General features: G+C 53.0%; 1 protein-coding gene across 10 annotated transcripts in view; it reads right to left on the bottom strand.

Annotated features, from left to right (window-relative positions):
* Nucleotides 1-1,667: 1,667 nt before the first annotated feature.
* DAB2IP (DAB2 interacting protein) overlaps nt 1,668-20,977 on the bottom strand; it is a 151,087-nt gene continuing 131,777 nt past the window's right edge. For 8 of the 10 annotated variants that reach the window (XM_063174536.1, XM_063174539.1, XM_063174541.1 and 5 more), the window contains 10 exons: nt 19,625-19,769; nt 17,403-17,547; nt 14,219-14,455; nt 12,553-12,754; nt 12,213-12,391; nt 10,212-11,085; nt 7,889-8,041; nt 4,814-5,016; nt 4,146-4,233; nt 1,668-2,747 (listed from right to left, as the gene is read on the bottom strand). In XM_063174536.1, coding sequence (XP_063030606.1) covers nt 2,580-2,747; nt 4,146-4,233; nt 4,814-5,016; nt 7,889-8,041; nt 10,212-11,085; nt 12,213-12,391; nt 12,553-12,754; nt 14,219-14,455; nt 17,403-17,547; nt 19,625-19,769 — 2,394 coding nt within the window. In that variant the 3' untranslated portion in view covers nt 1,668-2,579. The remainder of the gene's footprint in view (nt 2,748-4,145; nt 4,234-4,813; nt 5,017-7,888; nt 8,042-10,211; nt 11,086-12,212; nt 12,392-12,552; nt 12,755-14,218; nt 14,456-17,402; nt 17,548-19,624; nt 19,770-20,977) is intronic. The other 2 variants (XM_063174537.1, XM_063174538.1) reach the window with 2 other exon arrangements.

Below are 20,977 nucleotides of genomic sequence, written 5' to 3'. Positions count from 1 at the left end.
ACTGGCTGTGGAAGGATTTAAGCATTCCTGCTATTTCAGCAGAGCAATGTGTTCAGTAATTTGCAAGTTTGAGGGCAACCAGGAGTTTGTGACAGATCACAAACTGGGAGGGAGCAGTGCCTTGGCTTGTGGTTGAGAAGATTAGGATGTACTGTGCTTAGCTTCAGCACTAAACAATTGGCTTGTGGGTGTTTCTTTTTCCAGCTCTTACGGAGAGCACTGACTGCATCCCAAAATTACTTCCATGTATGAATGGAAACGTCGCTGGTGGGGCGTCCGCCCCATGCCCTGTTAGCGTTTCCATTCCTCTATGTCACTTCTGTCTTGAAAAACTCCAGTCTCTCGCAACACAAATACTTAGAATTCAAAACAATCAGCTCTAAACAGGCATCTTAGGGCAAAAGCATTTAAAATAGTCTTTTTTGCAGGGTTCTTACGTATTTGACTCTGAGACAGTGGCAGGTGTAAATCTACGTACCCAACGGTTCACAGTACCCTGTATATTCCTAACCTGTCTGGGTCTTTCTCCAGTTGTAACCAGATTTGTGAGGTTCTTCAAAGCCATCTGTGCTAGTCTCCAAAATTCAAAGGTGACTGTACTTGCCATAAGTACTGAGTTATGACATTGCTCTGAGGAGCTCCGTTTGGGGTCTGCTGTGTGCTGCACCCCTCGGCAGGTGTTGGCGGGGTGTGGAGACCTCAGTGCAACACGTTCGCTCCTCCTGGGCTTGCCCAGGGCTTCCAGGGACCAGAAAAACGTGTAGGAAAAAGAGCATCTTAAATTTTGCAAACGATTGCATGAGGAAGAATGCTGTTAAGGAGCCTTACGGCTGCGGGGCAGCACGGCAATGCAGAGCTTACTGGCAGTGTCCTGCTCAGGCAGCCTGGGAAGTGTGAGGCTGGAGACGGTACCTAAGCAGAGCAGAGCTCAGGGAACGTCCTAGTCCCTTGGGCTGTACATTTACACATGGCAGGAGGAGCTAGGACAGGCGTTGAGCAGTGTGTTAATCTTTAGAGGGAGCATAGGCAGATGTCCTGTACACTGTACACTGTCCGTGTCTCAGAGAAACCTGTGGCTCTCGGTACGAGGGACCTGCTCTGAGAGTGGGACTTGTGAAGGGCTAACTGCAAGAAGCACAAACCCACGAGCACACCGTGGCGGCAGGTCAGCGGCACAGCCCCCCTGAAGGGGCGCCCCAGCTGAGCTCAACGTGTCTGTGCCGAAGCTGGGAAAGTCTAATCCTGGCTTATGCCTGCACAGTGCTCCTGACAAGGGGCCTTTCGGTGGTGGCTGCTGTTCTTGGTGGTTACTCCCTTATGACCATGTTTTACATTCTTCAAGCCGGTTAATTTCCATGCAGTGCTCATTCCCAATTTAAAGAGGACAGTATTCCAGAAAATGGGATCTTTTTTTTTCTAATGCATACTGTGAAAGAAAAGAAATACAATTACCGATCTTCATGGTTCTTCAGGGCTTTTTCTTGTTTCTTTGTTTGTTTTTCTCCCCAGAAATAGTAAAACTCTCAGCACAGAGCATTCCATCCCCACAATGAACCCTTGATCAAGCAGGAAGCTGCCACTCCACGTAGCCCCCTCTCTCCCCCTCTACCACAACAGGCACCAGCAAATCCAGCCCCTGTCCCTCAATCACAGCTCGGGGACCAAACTCAGGCAACATTCACTTTATTCTGTGGCAGGAAGTGTGCATGGGACAATGCCTGGGGCTATTGCTTACAAAACTCTTCCCCTTTATTTGTGAGAGAGCAGAAGCTGTCCAAAGGAATCGAGTTGCCATTCACCAGGTGCCAGCTCCTCCCTCCACTCCTGTGCCACATCCTTGGCCTTGCTCTGTGCCCCTGGGCTGCCCAGGGACCCCCAGCAGCACCAGTCCTGCCCCCCTGCCACGGGGGCTCCCCACACAGCACCCCTTTGGCCACCACACCGCCCTGACCTTCCATCTGCACTGTGCTCCCTGGATGGGCGGAGTTATCAAACACTAATTAGCTGCATAAATGCCCTGTGGATGCTGTGAAAGTCAGCGGCCTCACAAGAGCCCCCAGGAAGGATGCTGGGCTCGGCTGGGGTTCACTTTGGGAGGGCTGTGCTCCGGGGGAGTCACAGGAGGAGTGGGCCAGGCCTTGCTGCCGTCCCTCGGACGCTACATCCAGCAGCACACTTGAACTGGACCTACTGGGCCCCTGCCTGCTGCAGGCTCTGCCCAGCTCCCTTTATTTCGCTTACTGCATGACAAGGACGTTACTCCTTGCTGGGAGGGGTGAGGCATATCCTTTGGGCAGTTTAGAAGGAAAAGGTTACTTTTGTTTGAACATTAAACACTGACTCAAATCCACCAGTGACAGCGATTCTCAGATATATGTTATTTCCTTATGCCACTCATCTCACACTCGACATTCCCGTCCCTCAAAGTGCTGGCAGGACATCTCCCAGCAGGGTCAGTCGGCGCCGTCCGCAGTAAGGAGCTGGTGCTCGGGGAGCAGCCGTTCTCTGAAGCCGCGGCTCACGCCTGCTGCGCACGGTCCCTCCGGCCAGGCCTCTCCTGCGGCAGCGCCCTCCGCGCGTTAACAATTACTGCTGTTTCTGAATTCTCCATTCTCTGTAATCTGCAATTTAGTTGGGTTTGTGGGGGAGATCCCATTACGTGTCTGCATGCTGTACCTCTCTTTCAGCTGAGTAAGGGCACTCATTAGCCGTGCGTTGGCAGCATCCAGGGAAGCAATGCGTTTCTCCTGCAAGCAAACGGCAGAGGGCACGGTCAGTGGAAAGGAACGAGCCCTGTCCCTCTGGGATGTCGGCCCAAGACAGTGATCCCGAGGCCTTTTGGACCAGGACCTTTCTCTCTGGCATTCCTGGGGGCAGAGGGGGGGTTTAAGTGCTACACAGCCCTTTTTGAAATCTGCAGGGCTACAAATATCCCCTGCCTGTGCAGTGTGAGCTACATTTATTTCAGGATCTTGATGAAAATGGAGGTAAGACAGTTGCTCTAATTATTCTGTTATACACTGTACTGTTTGTTCTAACTCAGCTGTTACAAAATATGGTAGGATTCCATTTCTAAACCCAAACTCTCCCAAGATAGTATTCCTGTCAGTATTTAATTAGTATAAATTAATAGTTTAAATGACTTGTAGCCTCCCAGGCTGTCTTTGATGGCAGCTCTCACTGATTACAGCATTGTAAGGATGGGAGCAAGAGCTTCCAATGTTGCAGCCTGATTCCACCACTCCTGTTCTTTGTGACACTGAACAAATGTCATCCTATGACTGCCATGAGCAGAACAGAACCAGCTCAGGGACACAGTAGTTGCTTGTGTGTAACTCTGAAAATCCAGCAATGAACATGTCCAACACATGTACAGCCTGAGGTGACCGAAAGAGAAGAGCAGAGAGCGTGCAGGGGCACGGTCAGAACCTCACATGTACCCCACGAGGTGCAGGGGACAGGAGGAGGTCCCAGAGCTGCTAGGAGGCTGCAGGTACCACCACTGGCACCTTAGGGACACCCAGGGTCTGCTGGGCTCTTCTGGAGTGTGGAACAGAACAGGATGGATGATTTAGCAGCTTTGAACAAATTCCTCCCCAGAAAAGCTGGGGTTTTTTTTACAAAATTACTACTGTCTTCTTTTTAATTAGCTCTACAGTGAATTAGTCCCAAGTAGTGATCAATAGGGTTGTTAAGTGTAAGGCCAGAATATACTATCACTTCTAAGCCACAAGCTGTAGGGAGGCCTGGTTGGTGAGGACATGGTGGTCTCTAGACAGCCTAAAAGATTATGGGCTGTATTTTTATATTTTCTTTTCCAAGCACAGTGTTTTGCATCCATCATGTGATGCTCCTCTTCCACTGTTACTGATTGCAGTACCTGAGCTTCCCAATCCTGCAAATCACAATCCAAAGGCTTGGCTGTGGGCAGGCTGTGTGTTCCTTGTGTCCAGGTTCTGATGACCCAGGCATTACTGGGACATGAAGCACCAAGCAATGCTCCAGGGGATGGGATCCTTTCACTAAGTTGTGGGCATGATCCCTCCCCAGACTGCCACCCCACGCCCTCTGAGCCACGCTCCAAGGCTGCACACAGCTGTGACAGCCACTGTGTCCTGCTGCAGCCTTTGGCATGGGGCACTCACCTGTGCATCGATGATCTTCTGCTTGGAATCCACAGCAGCCTGCATTTCAGCGTGGTCCTTCTTTAACTCCTCCTCAACTGACATCAGTCTGGGAGCCGAGCACACAAGGAAAAATTACATTGGCTGGGCTCTGCTAAACCCAGGTATTACACTCACACTCTGCCTTCTCTTATCCACAAACCAAGCTTTTTTTCTTGGCTCTCACTCTTCCCAGGAGCTTTTTCTAGCAGGGAGCCCCAAAGCTGAAGTGACAGCACAGCAAAGGCTGACCCAGTGGTGAAGGCTGACTGAAAGGACTAAGTGGGCTTGGCTCAGGTAAAGGTGAAACCTGCTGCACTGAAACAGCCCTGGACCAGTGTAAACCACTTCCCACTGGGTGGGAGAAAGGGATTTAGAGTTCCAGGTAAGAGATGGTGATGAGAGCCATAGCTATATGAACAGAACAAGCCTGCCAGAGCCTCCAAACTCTCCCCTCCTGAAGTTCTGCCTTTGTGCATCAGGAAAACATCGGGGTTCTCCTTGTCCCAGGTAACACTGAGGGGAAAACCCATATGTGAAACCTGCCTGCACCTCCAAAGAATCCTGATTCTCCTGAGAAGGGGTGAGCTCTAATGCCAGCCAGGCTGCCCTGCCTTACTGCCATCCCCAGCACTGCCATCTCCCTGTACCTGCTGATGATGCCCTTCATCTGGATCTCCTTATCCTCCTGCTGCCTCCGGAGCCGCTCCTCGCTCTCCTCCAGCCTGGCCTGGTACTCCAGCACCAGCTTCTGCGTGGTCTCCTCCTGGCATTTGAAGCGAGTCTCATATTCCTCCAGCTTCTTGTTGGAGATGCGGAGCTTGTCCTGCAGCACCACCAGGTCCTGCTGGTACTGAGCGCGCAGGGACAGACACAGGAGGAGAGAACACACGTGGCACGTTACCTCGTAGGGTCTGCCCTGGCCAGGCTTTCCCCCAAGCCCGCTCAGCCCCTGTCCTCGTATCAGACTAGAGCTGCAAACCCGTATCAGACACCCCGCTCGCCGACACCTCCTCTTCCGTCTCGTCCGCGGCGCCAGGGGCGATGCCGGGTCCGCGGGGCGGGCAGCTCGCTGGCAGGTGCACAGAGCGGGCAGTTAGCAGAGTCTGGCATTTCACAGGGGAAATGCAGGTTAGAGCGGGCCTGGCAAAGGCGGCGGGCAGCTTCTCACACTGACAGCGCGGGGCTCGCACAGGCAGGGAGGCTGCAGCGCGGGGTTCGGGGTTCACACAGGAGCTCTTCAGTCTGCAGCAATAAACGGGGGGGCTTTGGGCAGGCTGGGTGCCAGGCCCGAGGGGCAGGGACAAATGCAGGACACTGCTGTCTCTGCACCCTTCATCGAGCCGAGGGCACCGTGCTGGCTGAGCAGGGCACAGAGCACTGCTCCCTTTTGGGGCCCAGTATTTAACTCAGACATCAAACCAGGGTTCAGTCCAAGAAGAGCTGCTGCATGAAGCCAAGACACCACAGTTGTACTGTTCGTTTGGGTGAAGCTATAAATCAGCAGCAGAATTACATAAAGCAATTAAAAAAATTAAGAGCTTTTGAACTCGGTAAAACTGGGTTCAGCTATTGTGGCAGCACAGCATTCAGTAAGCTTGCTTTGCTAAAGGAAAATCCAGTGAGTGTGTGCACAAGAAAACTGCTTTAATTTAAAAAAATTATATTTGGACATAGTCTTTTAAAAAAGCATCTCAACTGCAATAACTTTAGAATAATTAACATGCAGCTGATAATGTAGCACGTTGCTTTTAAAGTCAGATACAGGAAAAAGGCTTCAATGTGAGTCAGAAGGCTGTTAAAGCTACAATTAATGAACTGAGAGAAGTGCACTCTGTTGTGTCTTGACTTGGCCTTTCCCCTTTGGCCATCATAGCTGGGTAGGCCCTGCAATGATGGGCTGGGTCATGTCCCAGCTCTGAGAGTCCTCCTGGACTGTGGGACTCCAGACCAGCCCTAGGGAGAGGGGAGGGCAGCCAGGCTGCTGCTGGGGACTGACCAGCACCCCACTCAAAAATAACTGCAAATATTTTTGCAGCACTGCACTGCAAAAACAACTGCAGCTCCAGAGGATCGAAAACTTAGGAAGCTGATGGTTTCCTGAACTGCAAAAGAACTGGAGCGAGGCGGTTTTCCTTTAGCAAAGCTCTTACTGCAGCACAGCAACAGCAGGGCTTGCACATGGAACCTGAAGCAATGAGGGAACAAAGCTGCACAGTAGCACTAAAGTCAGACAGCAGGGAGTTGCTTGAACAGGAAAGATTAAATACCTACCCTAGCCTTAAAATAGGAGCAGCGTAAGTGAGCTCAGAGGAGAGCAGGAGAGGCCTCAGAGCCCGAAGGAGTCGCTCCTGTCTCTAGAACACTTGTCTCATTCTCAGTTACCATTCAGGTCTTACAGTGATGGGGAGAGAGGTTATGCTAATAGTGATCTTCAATGTCAGTGACTGATGGGACAGCAGAGTAAGGAGAGATGCTGCATGGCAATGAGACAGCCTGGGGGGGCTCCTGCTGGGCTTGGGGCAGGCACTGGGGATGTTGCAGTGCCATCAGAGTTTGTAACCCCCCCACTGTGCCAGTCAGGATGGGCTGAACCCACAAAACTGCCCTGCTCTTCCTGGGGCAACTGGGAGCTGCTACCTTGGACCTCCTGGCTCCTACACCACCTGCCCTCAGCATTTTCCTTGGGTTTAAGAGGTGACAGCCCCCAAATGACACAGCACAGCAGAATGAGCACAGGAAGGCTACTGGAACAAAGCCAGAGACACGTCTGTGCTGGAAAACAGAATAGGGGCTGAGGGAGGAATGATGTCTGCAGTGCTGGTGTGATAGAAAAGAAGCACATTGAGGAACCATCCCAAATGCTCTTGATGCTCAACTGCCACAATCCTGGCAGAGCCAGGCTGCTGAGAAAGAACCTTGCAGAAGCAGCAATTAGAAAAGATGGGATTTTCCCAGATTCTGTCTGTTGGGTACTCATTTTTATCCCTCTTTTTCATCCTTGCCAGGCCTACTTTGTCTCTTCCCAGCTTCTCCTACCCCAGACTTGCCCAGGAAGGAGGGGAAGGGAGCAGCACCCCTCTGCTTCAAAGGCACAGAGTCTCTGTGTGCCCAGGGGCCAAGACTGAATACTCTGCACATGGCTTCCTGGCAGACCCCTGGACTGGCCATGTTTTGATGTGTGTGACACTGCCATAACCTTGTGGAAGTGCCACAAAGTCACCTCAGGCACCAGTGCTGTCTCTGAGACCAAAATTTGGGCTTAATTTTAGGTCTATGAACAGCTTTTTGACGTGGAAGCTGCTTCCTGCTCCATGCCCCTGTTGTGAGGCAGGAGGCTGCCTGTGCCTTACTCCATCTCTGTTACAGCTGTGCTAAATCCCTTTTTTAATCTTCCCAGCAGCTGGGTGACTTGGAATGGGGAGAGTAAGAGGCACTGGCTGGCTGCAGAATTTGTTTCAGGGCAGCATCAACACTCGATTCCTGGCTCCTGTGTTTCTTACTTGCTTTCATCAGAAGGTGATTCCAGTCACTGAGGGTGTGAAAGCCTCCCAAACGTTCCCCACAAGTTCCCTGGGAGGCTGAGTAGGACAGGGAGCAACCTGGCCCCTCCGCTGCACAGGGACCTGCACACAGCCCACCTTCTCCCCAGGGTGCTCAGGGGATAACATTCAAGGAAATCCTCTCTCTATTCAGAAACTTGTTTCAATCCAATCAGGTTTTACCTTTTCTGCTTGGCTGAGCTCGTCCTTATTCCTGAGCTTATCCCTGTGCTTGGAATCTGGGTCAATGCTTTCATCTTCTAAAAACTGCATGTTCATATTCAAAAGCCAAGCAGCAGTGCGGTCCAGGGCATTGGGGTTCACAGGAGAAGGGGCCTACAATGAAACAATGATACAACCATGACAAAAGAAAAACCTGTAACACAAATGGTCATGAAGCCGGAGAGAGAGAGTTTCCTTCCAAGCAGACCCTCTCCCACGCTGCTCAGACAGCAACGGGCTGAGCTACCAGAGCAGCTGGAGCTGGAACAGGAACAACTCCTGTTCTGCAGTTGGACATTATTTTGGGTCAAGCAGTGGAACCTGCTCCAAGTCATGGCCCCGGTGTCTGAGCAGATCCTGCAGGTGAGCAGAGTGGCTGGATGTGGTTTTTTCACTCCATGAGCAAAGTTCTCTCAAGTCTTCATCTTGTTATGAGCCATCTTTGCTTCCATGGATTCCATAAAACAAGATCTGAAACTCTCCTTTATGACTGTACAGGTACCTTCTTTGAGAAGAAAAGTTTATTTTCAGCTGAGGCTGCACTGAGGATGCTGAAGAGGTCTGAATGCTCAGTATCACTTACTAGTGATGTTCCATGGTCAGTGAGCTACAGCCACGTCTGCTGCTTTCAGTCCTGGCCTGGGCAGGGACTGCCAGTGCCACTGCCTAAATATTTTCCAACCACAACACAAGAAAGTCACTCTTCAGCTATTTCCCTTCCATCTTGCCTTGTTATAAGCTGCAGTAAACAGTGTGATGAACACATGGGATCTGCATGCCTTGGTCATTCAAGTTAATGACTTGAGAATTCAAGTTAACAAATCAGAAATGTCAGAAACTTTCTCCTTCATTCCAGCCTCTGGATCTAGAAACCCAGTCACTGTCAGGCAGCAGAACAGGAGGTTCTGTGTCAGGAGTGGGGAATGGTTTCATTTCCTCATTGGGGTCAGGGGCTTTCCCATGCCATCTTCCAGTCTGGTCTTCTACCTCCAGAATTATGAATCAGAAGCATCAGACTTGGCTCATGAGCATTGGTGGCTACATCCTCATGCTGCCAATATGCAAATAAAATGTGCAGAGTGAGGGTGGGAGAGGCATTCTGAGACTTCAGGTCTGAAGAGAAACTTTGTGAGGACCACAGGCGTGGGTGGAGGAATCTTCTGTGAAGAGAACCTGGCCAGAGCTTTCTGATGGCCACCTGGAGAATCCTTGTTTTTCTGGAAGAAACCCTGCTACATCCAGGCCTCTGCTGCTTGCACAGCTCTGTGTCCTCTGTCCCTAACGAGCATTGACTGTGTTAGACAGAGGCTGCTGCTGCTAATGCCGGCACTTATGGATCAATACCGGAATCACGGAGTGGCCCCGGATGGGAGCATGAACAACTTTCCGTGGGCAGCACTGACCAGGCTCCACAGCTGCTGTGTGGGAGAGGCACACACAGCAACACAGAGGGCTGGAGAAGGGCCTGAGCTAACTCAGGGTCTGGGTGCAGTGGGCTCTTGCTGCTTGTCCAGTCTCCATGTTTGCTTTTCTTTTACAACTCTTCTTTAGGCACAGAGCTCTTACTGTGATAATGTTCTGTAGGGCTGGTTTTGAAATGTAGAGTGAATAAATGAGCACTATAAAGACCATTTGTCCATGGCAGGACATCCAAAGGGCCTTAGGCCTGTGACCTACTGCCTTCCATTTTACCTCCACGGACAGTGGGATGGAATTCTGTGCAGCCCAGCACGTGGTCTGGAACTGGTATCCCAGCGGGAACGTCGCTCTGGGATCCTTCCTCCCCGCTCCTACGAGAGGGTCTCACAGAGCAAACAGGAATGTGCAGGAGTGCCCTGGACCCCTGGGATGGGAGCAGCAGCAGGGAGGCTCTCAGGGACAGGAGATCAGGGTCTGTTCCAAGCCTGGGGGATGGCACGGGGTTGGCTATGGCATGGGATGAAAGCCTGGGCATGGACAGGCAAAGCAGTGACAAGATGGTAGCGCAGGACAGCGGCATGGCTGCCATTGCCCCCGAGCCTCTGCCACCTACCACCATCACGCTCCAGTGTGCCACGTGGCAGAGGGACACCGGGAGTGGACGCTGCTCTGTGTTCCTGTCCCTGGGGGGCCTCTGTCTCGGGCCAGAGGTGCCAGAGCCGAGGTACATCCCCACATGTGATGCCACTATGGGGTTGGCACTGATGTGGCAGTTCAGAGCCACATCCCCTCCCATGGCAGCAATCTCCATGGGCTAACCCCACCTGGCCCCTTCAGTGCCTGGGCCCGGACAGCCCGAACTCACCTGTTTGTGCATCGTGCGCTGCTTCATCTCGGGGCTGTCACCCTTGGAGGAGGAGGACTGCTGCCGGAGCCGCGCCCCGCTGCCGGGCCAGTCGGGCGAAGAGGACATCATGCTGCCGCTGGAAGGTCGCTGGTACTGCACCGTGTTCAGCAGGGAGGGCGGCGTGCGGCCGCGGCTGACGGGCGGGGGCGGCGGGGGCGGCTGGTCGATGCGGCGCTGCGGCCCCGCGCTGTTCTGCCGCGGCATCGTGGGCTGGCCGCCCTTCTCGGTCAGCGACAGCTGCCGCCGGGCCAGCTCCCCCGGCCGGCGCGAGAAGTCCTCGCCCGCGGCGGGGCCGGCGAAGCCGTGCTTGTTGGCCGTCAGCTCCTCGCTGTTGCTGTGGGAGCTGAGCGAGCTGTGGCACTCGGAGCCGGAGTCGCCCAGGCCGCGGGGGGACAGCGGCAGCCCGGCGGCCATCTGGTACACGGGGTTCTGGAAGGACAGCGGCGCCAGCAGCTGCGGCCGGCCGGGCGCGCTCTCGCCGCTTGGCGTGGTGGGGGTCTGGCCCACCCGGCGCACGGTGGCCATGCCCGTCACGCTGTTCTGCTGAGTCCGTGTGCTCCAAACGCCCTGCAACTGCCCCAGGGACGACTGACTGTCATTGAGCGAGTCGGCTGTGCCGGGCGCGTTGGCCCCGCTGTCCAAGAGCCGATTGTCCTGCAAGTCCACCATGGACAAACTCTTGCTGCCATTAGACATCTGCACGTCGGGCTCATTGGCCTCTGAGTAACTGGAGCTTCGGGCAGGCGAGGGCTGGGCCCCAGCAGACCTTGTGACAAAAAACAAGTCCTTGTTTTCAGGGGTTGGAGATGGTAACCGTGTGAAATCTATCAGACTGCGGGGAAGTCAGTGCGTAAGAAGAGGAGAGGAAAACAAAACAAAAAAGAAGAGTTGTGAATGCTGCACCGGAGCAGGAAAACGAAATCACTCAGAAATCAGGGTGGCGCAGCTGTGTGGGACAGGGATGAGGACAGGGACAGGACCCAGCCCTGGCAGGAGCAGGGGCAGGGCTGGCTCAGCCAGGCACAGCGTGAGGAGTGGGGAGGGTGCTGTGGAGCCCTGGGCTGGCCTGGGAACGGGCAGGTGAGGGCAGGTGAGTGAGGGCAGTGTGTGCACGCAGGGCACTGCACTGTCACGAGGCTCAGGGACACACTCCTGGGGGCTGCTCTGCTCTGGGTCAGCGTGTGGCACCCTTCCTGCTCCCAAAGGAGGCTGTCTCCATGCCAGTCCCACGTGTCTGCTCTGTACCTGGGCAGCAAGCTCCTGTGGGCACACTGGCAAGGATTTGGACAGCACAGAACACTGTGGGGCCAGGGTCCACACCAGGCCTCCCAGGTCAGTGAGTGCTCACACAGCAGAGCTAAAGCCTGGCAGCTGAAGGTTATCCCCCCACTCCTGCTGCAATGCACATTCATGCAATATTGATTTCTTGGGGATAGGAAGAAAGAGCTTTGCAGTAGCTTCATGTGAATATTCCGCTGATCAAAGATGGTGCATTGTAAGCAAGTATTGGAGGGGAAGCATATTGTCAGAGATCCTCCATAGCACTGGATTTAAATAATTGCACCTCATGCTGGGAGGCACTAGAGATGAAAGCTCTGATTAGAGCAAGTCCAGTGCCATTGCTGCCTTTCATTCCTAATTAAACTGTTAAATATTATGCAGTTTCCACTTACAAACTATTTTACTAGCACAGGCTTTCTGTTTGTGTGGGCTCCATTTCATTTTCCACAAACAGAAATATTAGAGGTCTGCAAAAGCCTCATCCTCCCCATGAATGAAGCTCCTTACTTAATCCGGTCAAAAAGTATGTGGGTGACTGTGTCTGTGAGTCACTGCTCAGCAGTGAACTACATCCAGCACCACTCCTGCAATGGGAGAGCCTGGTCAGTGGATCAGCTGCACCCTGTCCTGCCTGTCCTGTGTGTCCCTGTGTGTGGCCAGGCCCCGCTGGTCTCTTACCCAGATAAGTCATTCTCTATGACCATTTTCTGCAGCCCTGCAGAGATGCTGTTGCCAGCACTGGGCGTGGAGGCGGCGTGCTCGGCCGTGACCGACACCTGCACGCAGGCCGGGTTACTGAGAGCGGCGTTGACGTCCCGCAGGATCCGGGGCAGAGGCCCCAGTTTGGTGGCAGTGCCCTGGGCAGAAAGAGAGAACAATTACCACCACCATCTTGTGCTTTTTGCTAGAGAGCTATGGGCTTTGCCAGTTACTGGAGGGTCTCTTCAGAGAATCACATAAACAACATTTTCTCCATCATTTCCCACCCCCAAAGCTGCCCCTGCCATCCCCTGGATACCTGCTCCAGCTGGGAAATGACTTCCCAGAGTAGTGAGTGCAACGTGGACAGTTCCCGGCCCAGGTCAATGTAGCCCTCAAAGCCAGCTGTGTTTGAGATGGTTTCAGGATTGGAAATCTCCAGGAGAAATCTCTGCATGTTAGTCCATTCATGTTCCAGGAACTGATTCATAAAGGACATGTATTCCTCTTTGCTGCCAAACCTATTGAGAGAGCAACACAGATTTCAGCTAAATCAGGAAAAAAACTGCAGTCCATGGGGAGGTACAACACAGCTAAGAACCTTCCTCTGGCATCTCAACCCTTCCAAGCCTTTGGAATCCCTGGGCTGTGAGCAGGCACCTGGGACACCTCACTGACCATGGAACCAAAATTAACCCGCGCCTGATCCAGCTAAGCCCTCATCAGTGTGGGATCTGCACATCAGGAACAAAGGTGAAAGCAGGAGAAACAAAGGAGTTCTTGGTAACCCAGTGTCTGACTGCTGGGTCAGGGCACAGCCTCCAGGAACAGGACCTGTCACTGGAAATCAAGATGCTGTCACAGCAATCACCCTCAGCTGACTGGAGCCCAGTGACAGATGGGGGCAGGAATCCGGCACTCTCCAGCAATGCCAGCACAACTGCTCTGGGATCACCCTGGAGAGCCACCCCTGCAGCTGGGCCAGCCCCATTGTCCCCTCAGGCTTCCTGCCACCTCCTTCTGCCCTCCAAGCTCTTCACCCTCAGCATTTTGTCTGATTTAGAGCACAACAGGGAGGGCCTCATGCTTGGACTGTCCTGGCAGCAGCTGGTGCTGTGCCAGCGGTTCCATGGGACAGGCCTGGCCCAGTGCCATGCACAGGACAGCTTGGCTTGATCACTTCAGCTTGACTAATGTCAGCTTAGTTAAAGAGCCTTTCCTGCAAAGTGCTGGAAACATGAAAACCCTTTAGTTAGGGATTGGTCAGGAATACAGAGAATTTCTGTCATCTAGTGTAACACACTTGTACATCTCCTGCCGGTGTCCGCAGGCGCGTCTGTGCCTTGCTGACTGTGAGTGTGAGCACTAAGCCAGTTTCCAGATCTAAGGAGCTTTAGATAGAAACTGTCCATTCATGTTTCAGAAAGCTCATCATTTTGTTATCAGAGCTCAGGATAAGTAGCTCAGAGCTACAGCCAGTGGAAAGATTTTCAGAAATCTCTCACTTTGTTTCCATCAAACCAATGGGCTTAGTTAGAAATTGATGGTGTCTCTGTTTTCAGCCCTTCCCAGTTCAATCAGCTGCATTTTAATAGCAGGGAAGGTCCCAGAGCTCAAAGGAGGGATGGAACAGTTCCTGAGCCAAGCACATCACTGCTGCTGATCAGGTTCTGGTCCTGCCTCTGCAGGACATCACAGGACAAAGTCCCCACTGCCACCCCGCTGCTTGTCCATGTGGTCAAAACAGCCTGTTTTCCTGCTCATAAAACATGTCCTGTTTTGGAAACTTGAATGATCTCCCTGACCTGACAGCGAGGGAACAAGTCCCAGAGAGATGTGGGGAAAAAGCCAACAGGAAGCAAACAGGCCCTTTCCAGCGAGGAGAGGAGTGGCCAAGTGTGGGACTCTGTGCTGGCGCCGTGGCTCTGCCCACACAGCCGGAGTCTGTCCCTCCCCAGCCCTGCCCTGCCCACAGCCTGGCTTACTTGGCAAAGTTGGCGAGGTTCTGGGTGACCTTGGCGATGAGGGTCAGGGTGCGCGCGGTGCGGTCGTCGGGGTACTCCTGGAGCAGGCTGAACAGGGACGGGGACATGATGGCCGGGCACAGGAAGCGCAGGAACAGCGAGGCGCTGATCAGCCGCTCGCTGATGTCGGGCCGGCCTCGGTTGCTGCACTCCTGTCTCCACGAGGCAAAAACTTCTTTGAGCTCTCTTGGGAAGACGCTGAAATGACACAAGGACAGGCAGTGTCTGTCAGGGCAGGAGTGTCAGGAGTCTCAAACCACCTAGGGGAAAAAGCAAAGCTGCTCTGTAAAGTTGTGAGAGAAGCAGCTTCCATTGGACCTTATGCTGGATGCCAAGATCCCAGAAAACTGGGGAGACTGGGATATGAAACAAACTGTGCACAGAAGCTCTTCAGCACTCAGTGGCTGTGCCATGGGGTACTCTGAGCTGGAGGAAGCTTAGCCAGCAAGGAGAGCATCTCCTGAAGAATCACCAGCAGCACTGGAATCTCGGGCACAGCTGGAGCTTGCAGGGCGGGCTGTGTAAACTGTAATACTCCTGTTCAAGCACTTGGATCAAATCCCACTGTGCCTAGTACAAACACAGAGCCCCACCGGAGTTACTCCAGCCTTGTAGCTGCACAGACCTCAGCCTGCCTTTCCCAGATGCCAGAATTCCCTGGGGGCCAGCAGACGCTCACTGCAGCAGCCCTTATCTCTGGAGAGCTGCTGCCTGTTCCTGCTCGGCCCTCCCCAGCTCCCTGCTCCCACCTCATCCTGTTCCCAGCATGTGTTATTTATTCAGCTGGAGACTCCCACCCACAAGCAGGCTGGCACTGGGCTGGCCACTGGTCCCAGTGTCCCTGGCACACAGATCCCAGTGCCCTGGCCAGGAACCACCGTCCTTGTGTCACACCCAGAGCTGTTCCCTGACAGTGGGGGTACCACAGCAATTTAGGGGGGTTGGGCTCCATTCCAGGCCATCTGACCTTCTGACATAGCGATGACACTCCATGCAAGTGCCTGGAAAATGCTGCCATCCTGTTCAGCTTCTGCTCTGTGCTGCCTTCACACTTTCACCCCCATGAGTTTTTCTATCCCGAGCTCTACAAACAACATTAGCCAATGTCTTTGGCTTGATCCACACAATTGGACAAAGCCCTTTCACTTCATGGTATTTGCCCAGAAACAGGAGAATCCTTTAAGCAATTTGAGGCTTGAATGATCAGGACAGGTTGTGCAGCGACTGGAGAGCAACCCCTGAAATGCAGCACCTGCACGTTCCCGTCACAGGCTGGAGCCCTGGAAGTTTGATTGTGTCAGCGGATGGAACCTGGATCGTTGGCTTTATGTGACAAAGGGGCCTGAAATTCATTACCCAACTTCCCAGTAACGAGCTTCCACATGCTGAAATTCTGCTTACACTGAAACTTTCCAGATGTCCAAATTATGTCATAATTATAACAATTTTCGGTTATTGTGAACCTCTTTCCTCTCCCTGACTCTCTGCACAGATGAGCACACACTCTCCAGTGCTCTATTTAAAGCGGGATCGTTGGCTCTTGGGATACCTTGGCCAATCCCAACACTCATCAGCCCAATTAATCCCCAGGAACCGCTGAGCTCAAAGGACTCGGGGGGAACCACTCAGAGCAGCAGCTCAGCTGCTCCAGCCCTCCTTGGAAAGGCAGCATGAGAGGAGCAAACTTCCTGTGCACTCCTGACTTTCCCTGGGTCACTTTTCAAGCCTATTTTTAGAGTGACCTTTGAATGCTGCTTTGGATATTTTTAGGAAGACATTAATTCAAGCCATTATGATCCACTGCTGACTAGAAGTGGTGAATCCCTCCTGGGAGAGCAGGTAAACGCCATTCCTGAGCCAGAGTTATTAATTGGCCAAGGATAAGGAATGGGATACCTGTAAAGAACCTGCCCTTTGTGTACCTGTGGTAGATAACGGCAACCTGAGCAAGCCTCCTGCTCCTTGCCCTCCCCCTGAGCAGGATCAGTTCCCTTCCTGGCTTCCAGGAGAGCACACTCAGTATCTTGGGAGATTATTTATAATAAGTTTTCTGACCTCAACACTAATGGTTAGGAGAGGAGAGAAAACAAGAAATCCTTGTTATCAAAGACCTCCTTCCTCCAGTATTATCCCTTGCTGATGCTTTGCAACAACAGTGTTGCTACTAAATACATTAATAAAAACTAAGCCCAGATTTTAAGCAGAAAGGCTGGAAATCCAGCAGTGAGACAAAAATGCTCCTTCTCTTATGATAAGGACCAAAGACTGGTTATGCTAGCAAAAAGCAGAAAGAAAATATTTCTCTTTCTCCAAGTAAAGAGAGTCCCAAGTCCATCTTTTTCCCCTTTGAGGTCACCTCTGCAGGCAGCAGCTGTCACAGACCCAGGGACTCTTGGCTCCCAGCACAGCAGTGCCAAACAGGCACCTCCTCAGCAGGATCCAGTGCCTCTCAGCAGCCCATGTGGGAGATTCGGGCCTGTCCCAACCAGTTGCAAGAACCTTCACCCTGAGAACAAACAAGTGGGAAATGCCTCCAGCTGCATACCAGGCCTTGGGCCAAGGAGGCAAAGGGCTCCCATCACCCAGCAACCGCCCAGGGCTGGCAGAGACAGGGGTTAACCCAGAGGAATGTGGGGTGCTGAGCCAAGCAGGGAGAACAGCATCCTCCTCCCAGCTCCAGCACTGCAACCAGAGAACATCTGCCCAACAAAAGCTGCCTGTGCTGGGGCAGCTCCTCACAGGTGCCACAGCCCCTGCCTGCTGCAGGATTTCCGAGCTTTGCCGGATGCTCCTGGAGGTGTAGATCTGTCAGTCCCCTCCAGACTGACTTGGTCCATGGGTGGAAGATCCAGGACATGCATCTCTGCCTTTTATTCCAGAATTTTAGACACATTTGGCATCAACCACCTCTGAATCAATCTCACTTGGTGTTCCTTGCCTCCCCTGCCCTGTCCCTGTGCCCCAGTGACCCTGGCACCTCTGAAAAGAAGGGTGCCAGAGAATCTGGGAGGGTGCCACATGTTCAGAGCAGATAGTCCAGACTCTGGCAGCTCCCCCTACACAGCTCTGCCAGAGCCACAGACAGGTCCCAGCTCCTGCAGACACAGCACTCCAGAGGAGGGAGTGCCCCTCCCGGGATACCCACCAGTAGGAGTTGATGATCTTGCAGAAGGCCAGCTCACAGCACATCTTCAGGTTGCCCTGATGTTCGGGGAGGTCCGAAGATGAACATTTGCTGGGATCCACCTCACAGTTTTCATCTGATTCATACAGTGCCTTGATGAACTCCCCTGTAAAACAGAGTTGGTGATGGGTTTGGAGACATGACAAGTGCAGCCTTCAAGCAGCTCCATTCCTAAGCCCCAGTGCCCGAGCAGCCCCTGGCAGCCCATCACACTGGGGGAAGATGAGAGGGACACAAGAGCAGGTGGTGCCCCTGGGGCAGTTCCCTGGCTCTCCATGTCTCCCAGAGGGCCCAGGAGAGCCCAGCAGAGCTCACCCAGCACATCCCATCCCTGTTCCCAGCTGGCAGAGCTGTCCCTGTGCCTCTGGGGTATTGCATCAGGCTGCACTGCCCAGCACCTGCCTGGCCCCCCAGAGACTCCCTGGGGCAAATCCAGGAGGAAGGATGCTGGCAGGCCCTGTAATTATTGGTAGCACAGCCTGCTACTGCAGCCTGTGCCCTGGTGCTGACAAACCACTGTGATTCACAGGAGAAAGAGGTAATTAAAGGAAAGAAACAAATTACTTGGCTTATTTTGAGCTGAACATCACATAAAATGAAATTAAAATATTTCTTTGAGTCTTCCTGTGCTCCTCTTTGCTGCCTGGCTGCTCCTCCTCACCCTTGCAGAGGCTCACACTGAGCTCCTCCATCAGCTTCTGCTCTTGTGCCACCTTTCACCACAGGGTACCTGGGCACAGCCCCTGCACTCAGGGTTGGGGGCTCAGTCCTTCCTCCCAGCAGTGACTGGGGAGACTGGGGACAGGGTGACAGGGATGAGGAGGCAGCATTTAGCTTGGGTGACATTTTGGGAGAATGGTTTGCTTTGGTTTTCTTCTCATTCCAGTTGGTTTGCTCCTAATTCCCAACTGTCTTGGATTTTCCCATTCTGTTTTTTCCCCTCTCCAATCTGCATTCCTTCCCTATTGCCAAAACAAATTTTAATTACATACTGGAGAGCCTCTCCAGAGTATTTTCAGCTCTGCCAGGGAGCTCTGGAGCTGCTCTGCTTGCCTGCAGGTGATGCCTGCTGTTCCTCCCTGGCCCCATCACCCGCTCCATGGTTCCAAGGACAGTGCTGCCATGCTGCCCTGGGGCACCTTGTGACATGCAGGTGACTCATCTCCCTGGGACAAGGTCACTCAGAACCTGCACTCCACAGTGAGCAGGAACCCCAGGCTCCTCCTGCATGAGATGGAACTGGCCTGGCAGCACTGAGCCCCCAAAAGGGAATATTTCAAAATTCTCTGATATCATTAATCTCCCAGCTTTTGAGAATTTTTATGAGTAATCTCCTTACAGACTTGCCTTCAACCAGAAAGCATTACAAGGCAGAAATAAGTAATATTTCTTTTGCTATTCTTGTGGGCTCTCTGCCTGAATTTGCTCAACTATTTCCCTTTTCTCAAGATTTTCATTATTATTATTATTCTCTTAATAAAGTATTTCTGCTTCTCTGCTCCTTGCTAAAATTATACAAATCCACTAGCAGGAACCCAACATGCTGAAAAATTAACACCTCAATAGAAACTCTGTTCATGCTGCCCTGGGATGTGGATCCAGTGGAAGCTCACAGAGCTTCCAAGGCAGCCTCTCCCCATCCTCGTGCTGTGTTCCCCGCACGCAGCAATTCCTTCCTGACCTGCCCAGAAGCAGAAGCTTCTAATTATTTTCATTTGCATCAAGAGAAGTATTTTTGGAGCCACAAACAGCCAGCACTTGGAAAAAGAAACCCCCAGGAGGGTTCCCAGTGCTGGCTGCTCCGGGAGGCATCACTGCGGCTGGGAGATCTCATCTGACTCGGGAGCGCTGCAGGAGCCGGGCACGTCTCTGCTGGGGGGAGATTGAACCAGCCCCTGAGAGCCAGGGCTGAGACAGGAGCCTGGCAGCAGCAGAGTCCCATCCAACATCCACTGCTGATCTGCTCTGAAAGCACATGAAGGTGCCAGCTCTGCAGTCACCTTCACCTGGCACAGGGCGCTGCCCACTGCGGCCACGGCCGTGTCCAGGCTCGGACCTGCTGCCAGGGAAACCTTCAGCAGGGAAATGCTGAGGGCTCTGATGGCCATCAGGGCTCAGCTGACATCCCCAGCATGCACCTGGAGAACCTCTCTGGGCCAGACCTGCCAACGCTCTGTACATACCTAAGGCATCTTGTAAGTATTTCTGCCCCACCAGCTTCAGGTATTCTTCAATTGCTTTGGTGGCCAGTGTGTTCTCCCTGAAAATGAGATGCTCATTCTCACCACAGCGATCAACTTCAGACATCATCAGGTCAGTCAAGAAATCCTGGAAAGCAAAGCCCATGGTGGGTCACCACGCACTGACATTGGTTCCACAGAGCTGCAGCTCCCCAGCCCTGACAGGTCCCACCTCTGTGAGCCACCCAAAGGGACTGGAGGTGCTGCAGGTGATCCTGTGTGAACATTGCCTCACCACCTGCCCAAACTTCCTCAGAGACAAGGAGAAATGAACCTCTGGAGAGCCTCAACTCTTGCCCCCCTACAATGACTCCTCCCAGACCTGCAGCTGCCTCTCCATCAGTGCTGCTCTTTGGCTGTTCTTGTGTCAGCCCCACATTCTGTGGGCAAAACCTCTTCTCCCCTGTTAAACATGGCTGTGTTTGGTGTCCAACTGCACTGCCTGCAAACCAGGGCCATGCTCCAATGTCGTGAGTTGTGCCCAGTTAATGGCTGAGACACAAGCCTTAGATATGCACTGAGATACTCAAATTTCCCATTTCTCCCTATTCATGGAGATAAACAGCATTGACACTGCCCGTTTTGGGCACATTCTTGGTCTGGTGTGCACACAACCAAATCCATGGGATGTGATAATCCCCTGTGCTGCAGAGCAGTGGAAGGGATGAGCAGGAGCAGCCCCTGACAGCTGCCCCTGCATCAGTCTGGCCTCAACTGCACATTCCAGAGGAAAAGCAGCATTTCAGAGTGAGCTCCAGATCTGCTTCAGTCACAGCATTCACTGAGCAGGGGCTCAGGAGCTCCTGGGCACACACTGATGTGAGTGTGCTGCAGCCAGGCCTGATGCAGGAGGGATGCCAGGCACCTGCTAATGCTGATCCATGCTCTCTGCACTGCTCATGGACAGAGCAGCTTTGCCTGGCTCCTCCTCACTGCACAGGTGCTGAGGTGTCACCCCTCACCTGAGTGACAATGGACAGAGGCCACTGGCACTGTGCAAATCACCCACATTAACCCTCTGACTGCCTCCCATGCAGGAGACAGAGAAATGATCACACACACATTCATTCACCTCCACAATCAGGGGCACCTTCCATTAAAACAGCATCACCTGCTCAGTAATAACCTTCCCTCAGAAATTCATCATTTCCCCTGAGGGTCACAGCCCGTTCCTGGCAGGGGCAGCAGGAGCACCCCAGGCTGCCACAGTGTCCCAGGTCCTGTCCCTGATGTCCCCAAGCACAGCAGAGCTGCCATGGTCCAGCCTGCTCCAACCCACACTGGGGAGAGGGGACA

Source organism: Melospiza melodia, chromosome 22 (genome assembly GCF_035770615.1).
Source record: "Melospiza melodia melodia isolate bMelMel2 chromosome 22, bMelMel2.pri, whole genome shotgun sequence".
Taxonomy (NCBI): Eukaryota; Metazoa; Chordata; class Aves; order Passeriformes; family Passerellidae; genus Melospiza; species Melospiza melodia.
The sequence above is the reverse complement of the archived record's forward strand: the minus strand, read 5'-3'. Positions and strand labels throughout refer to the sequence as shown.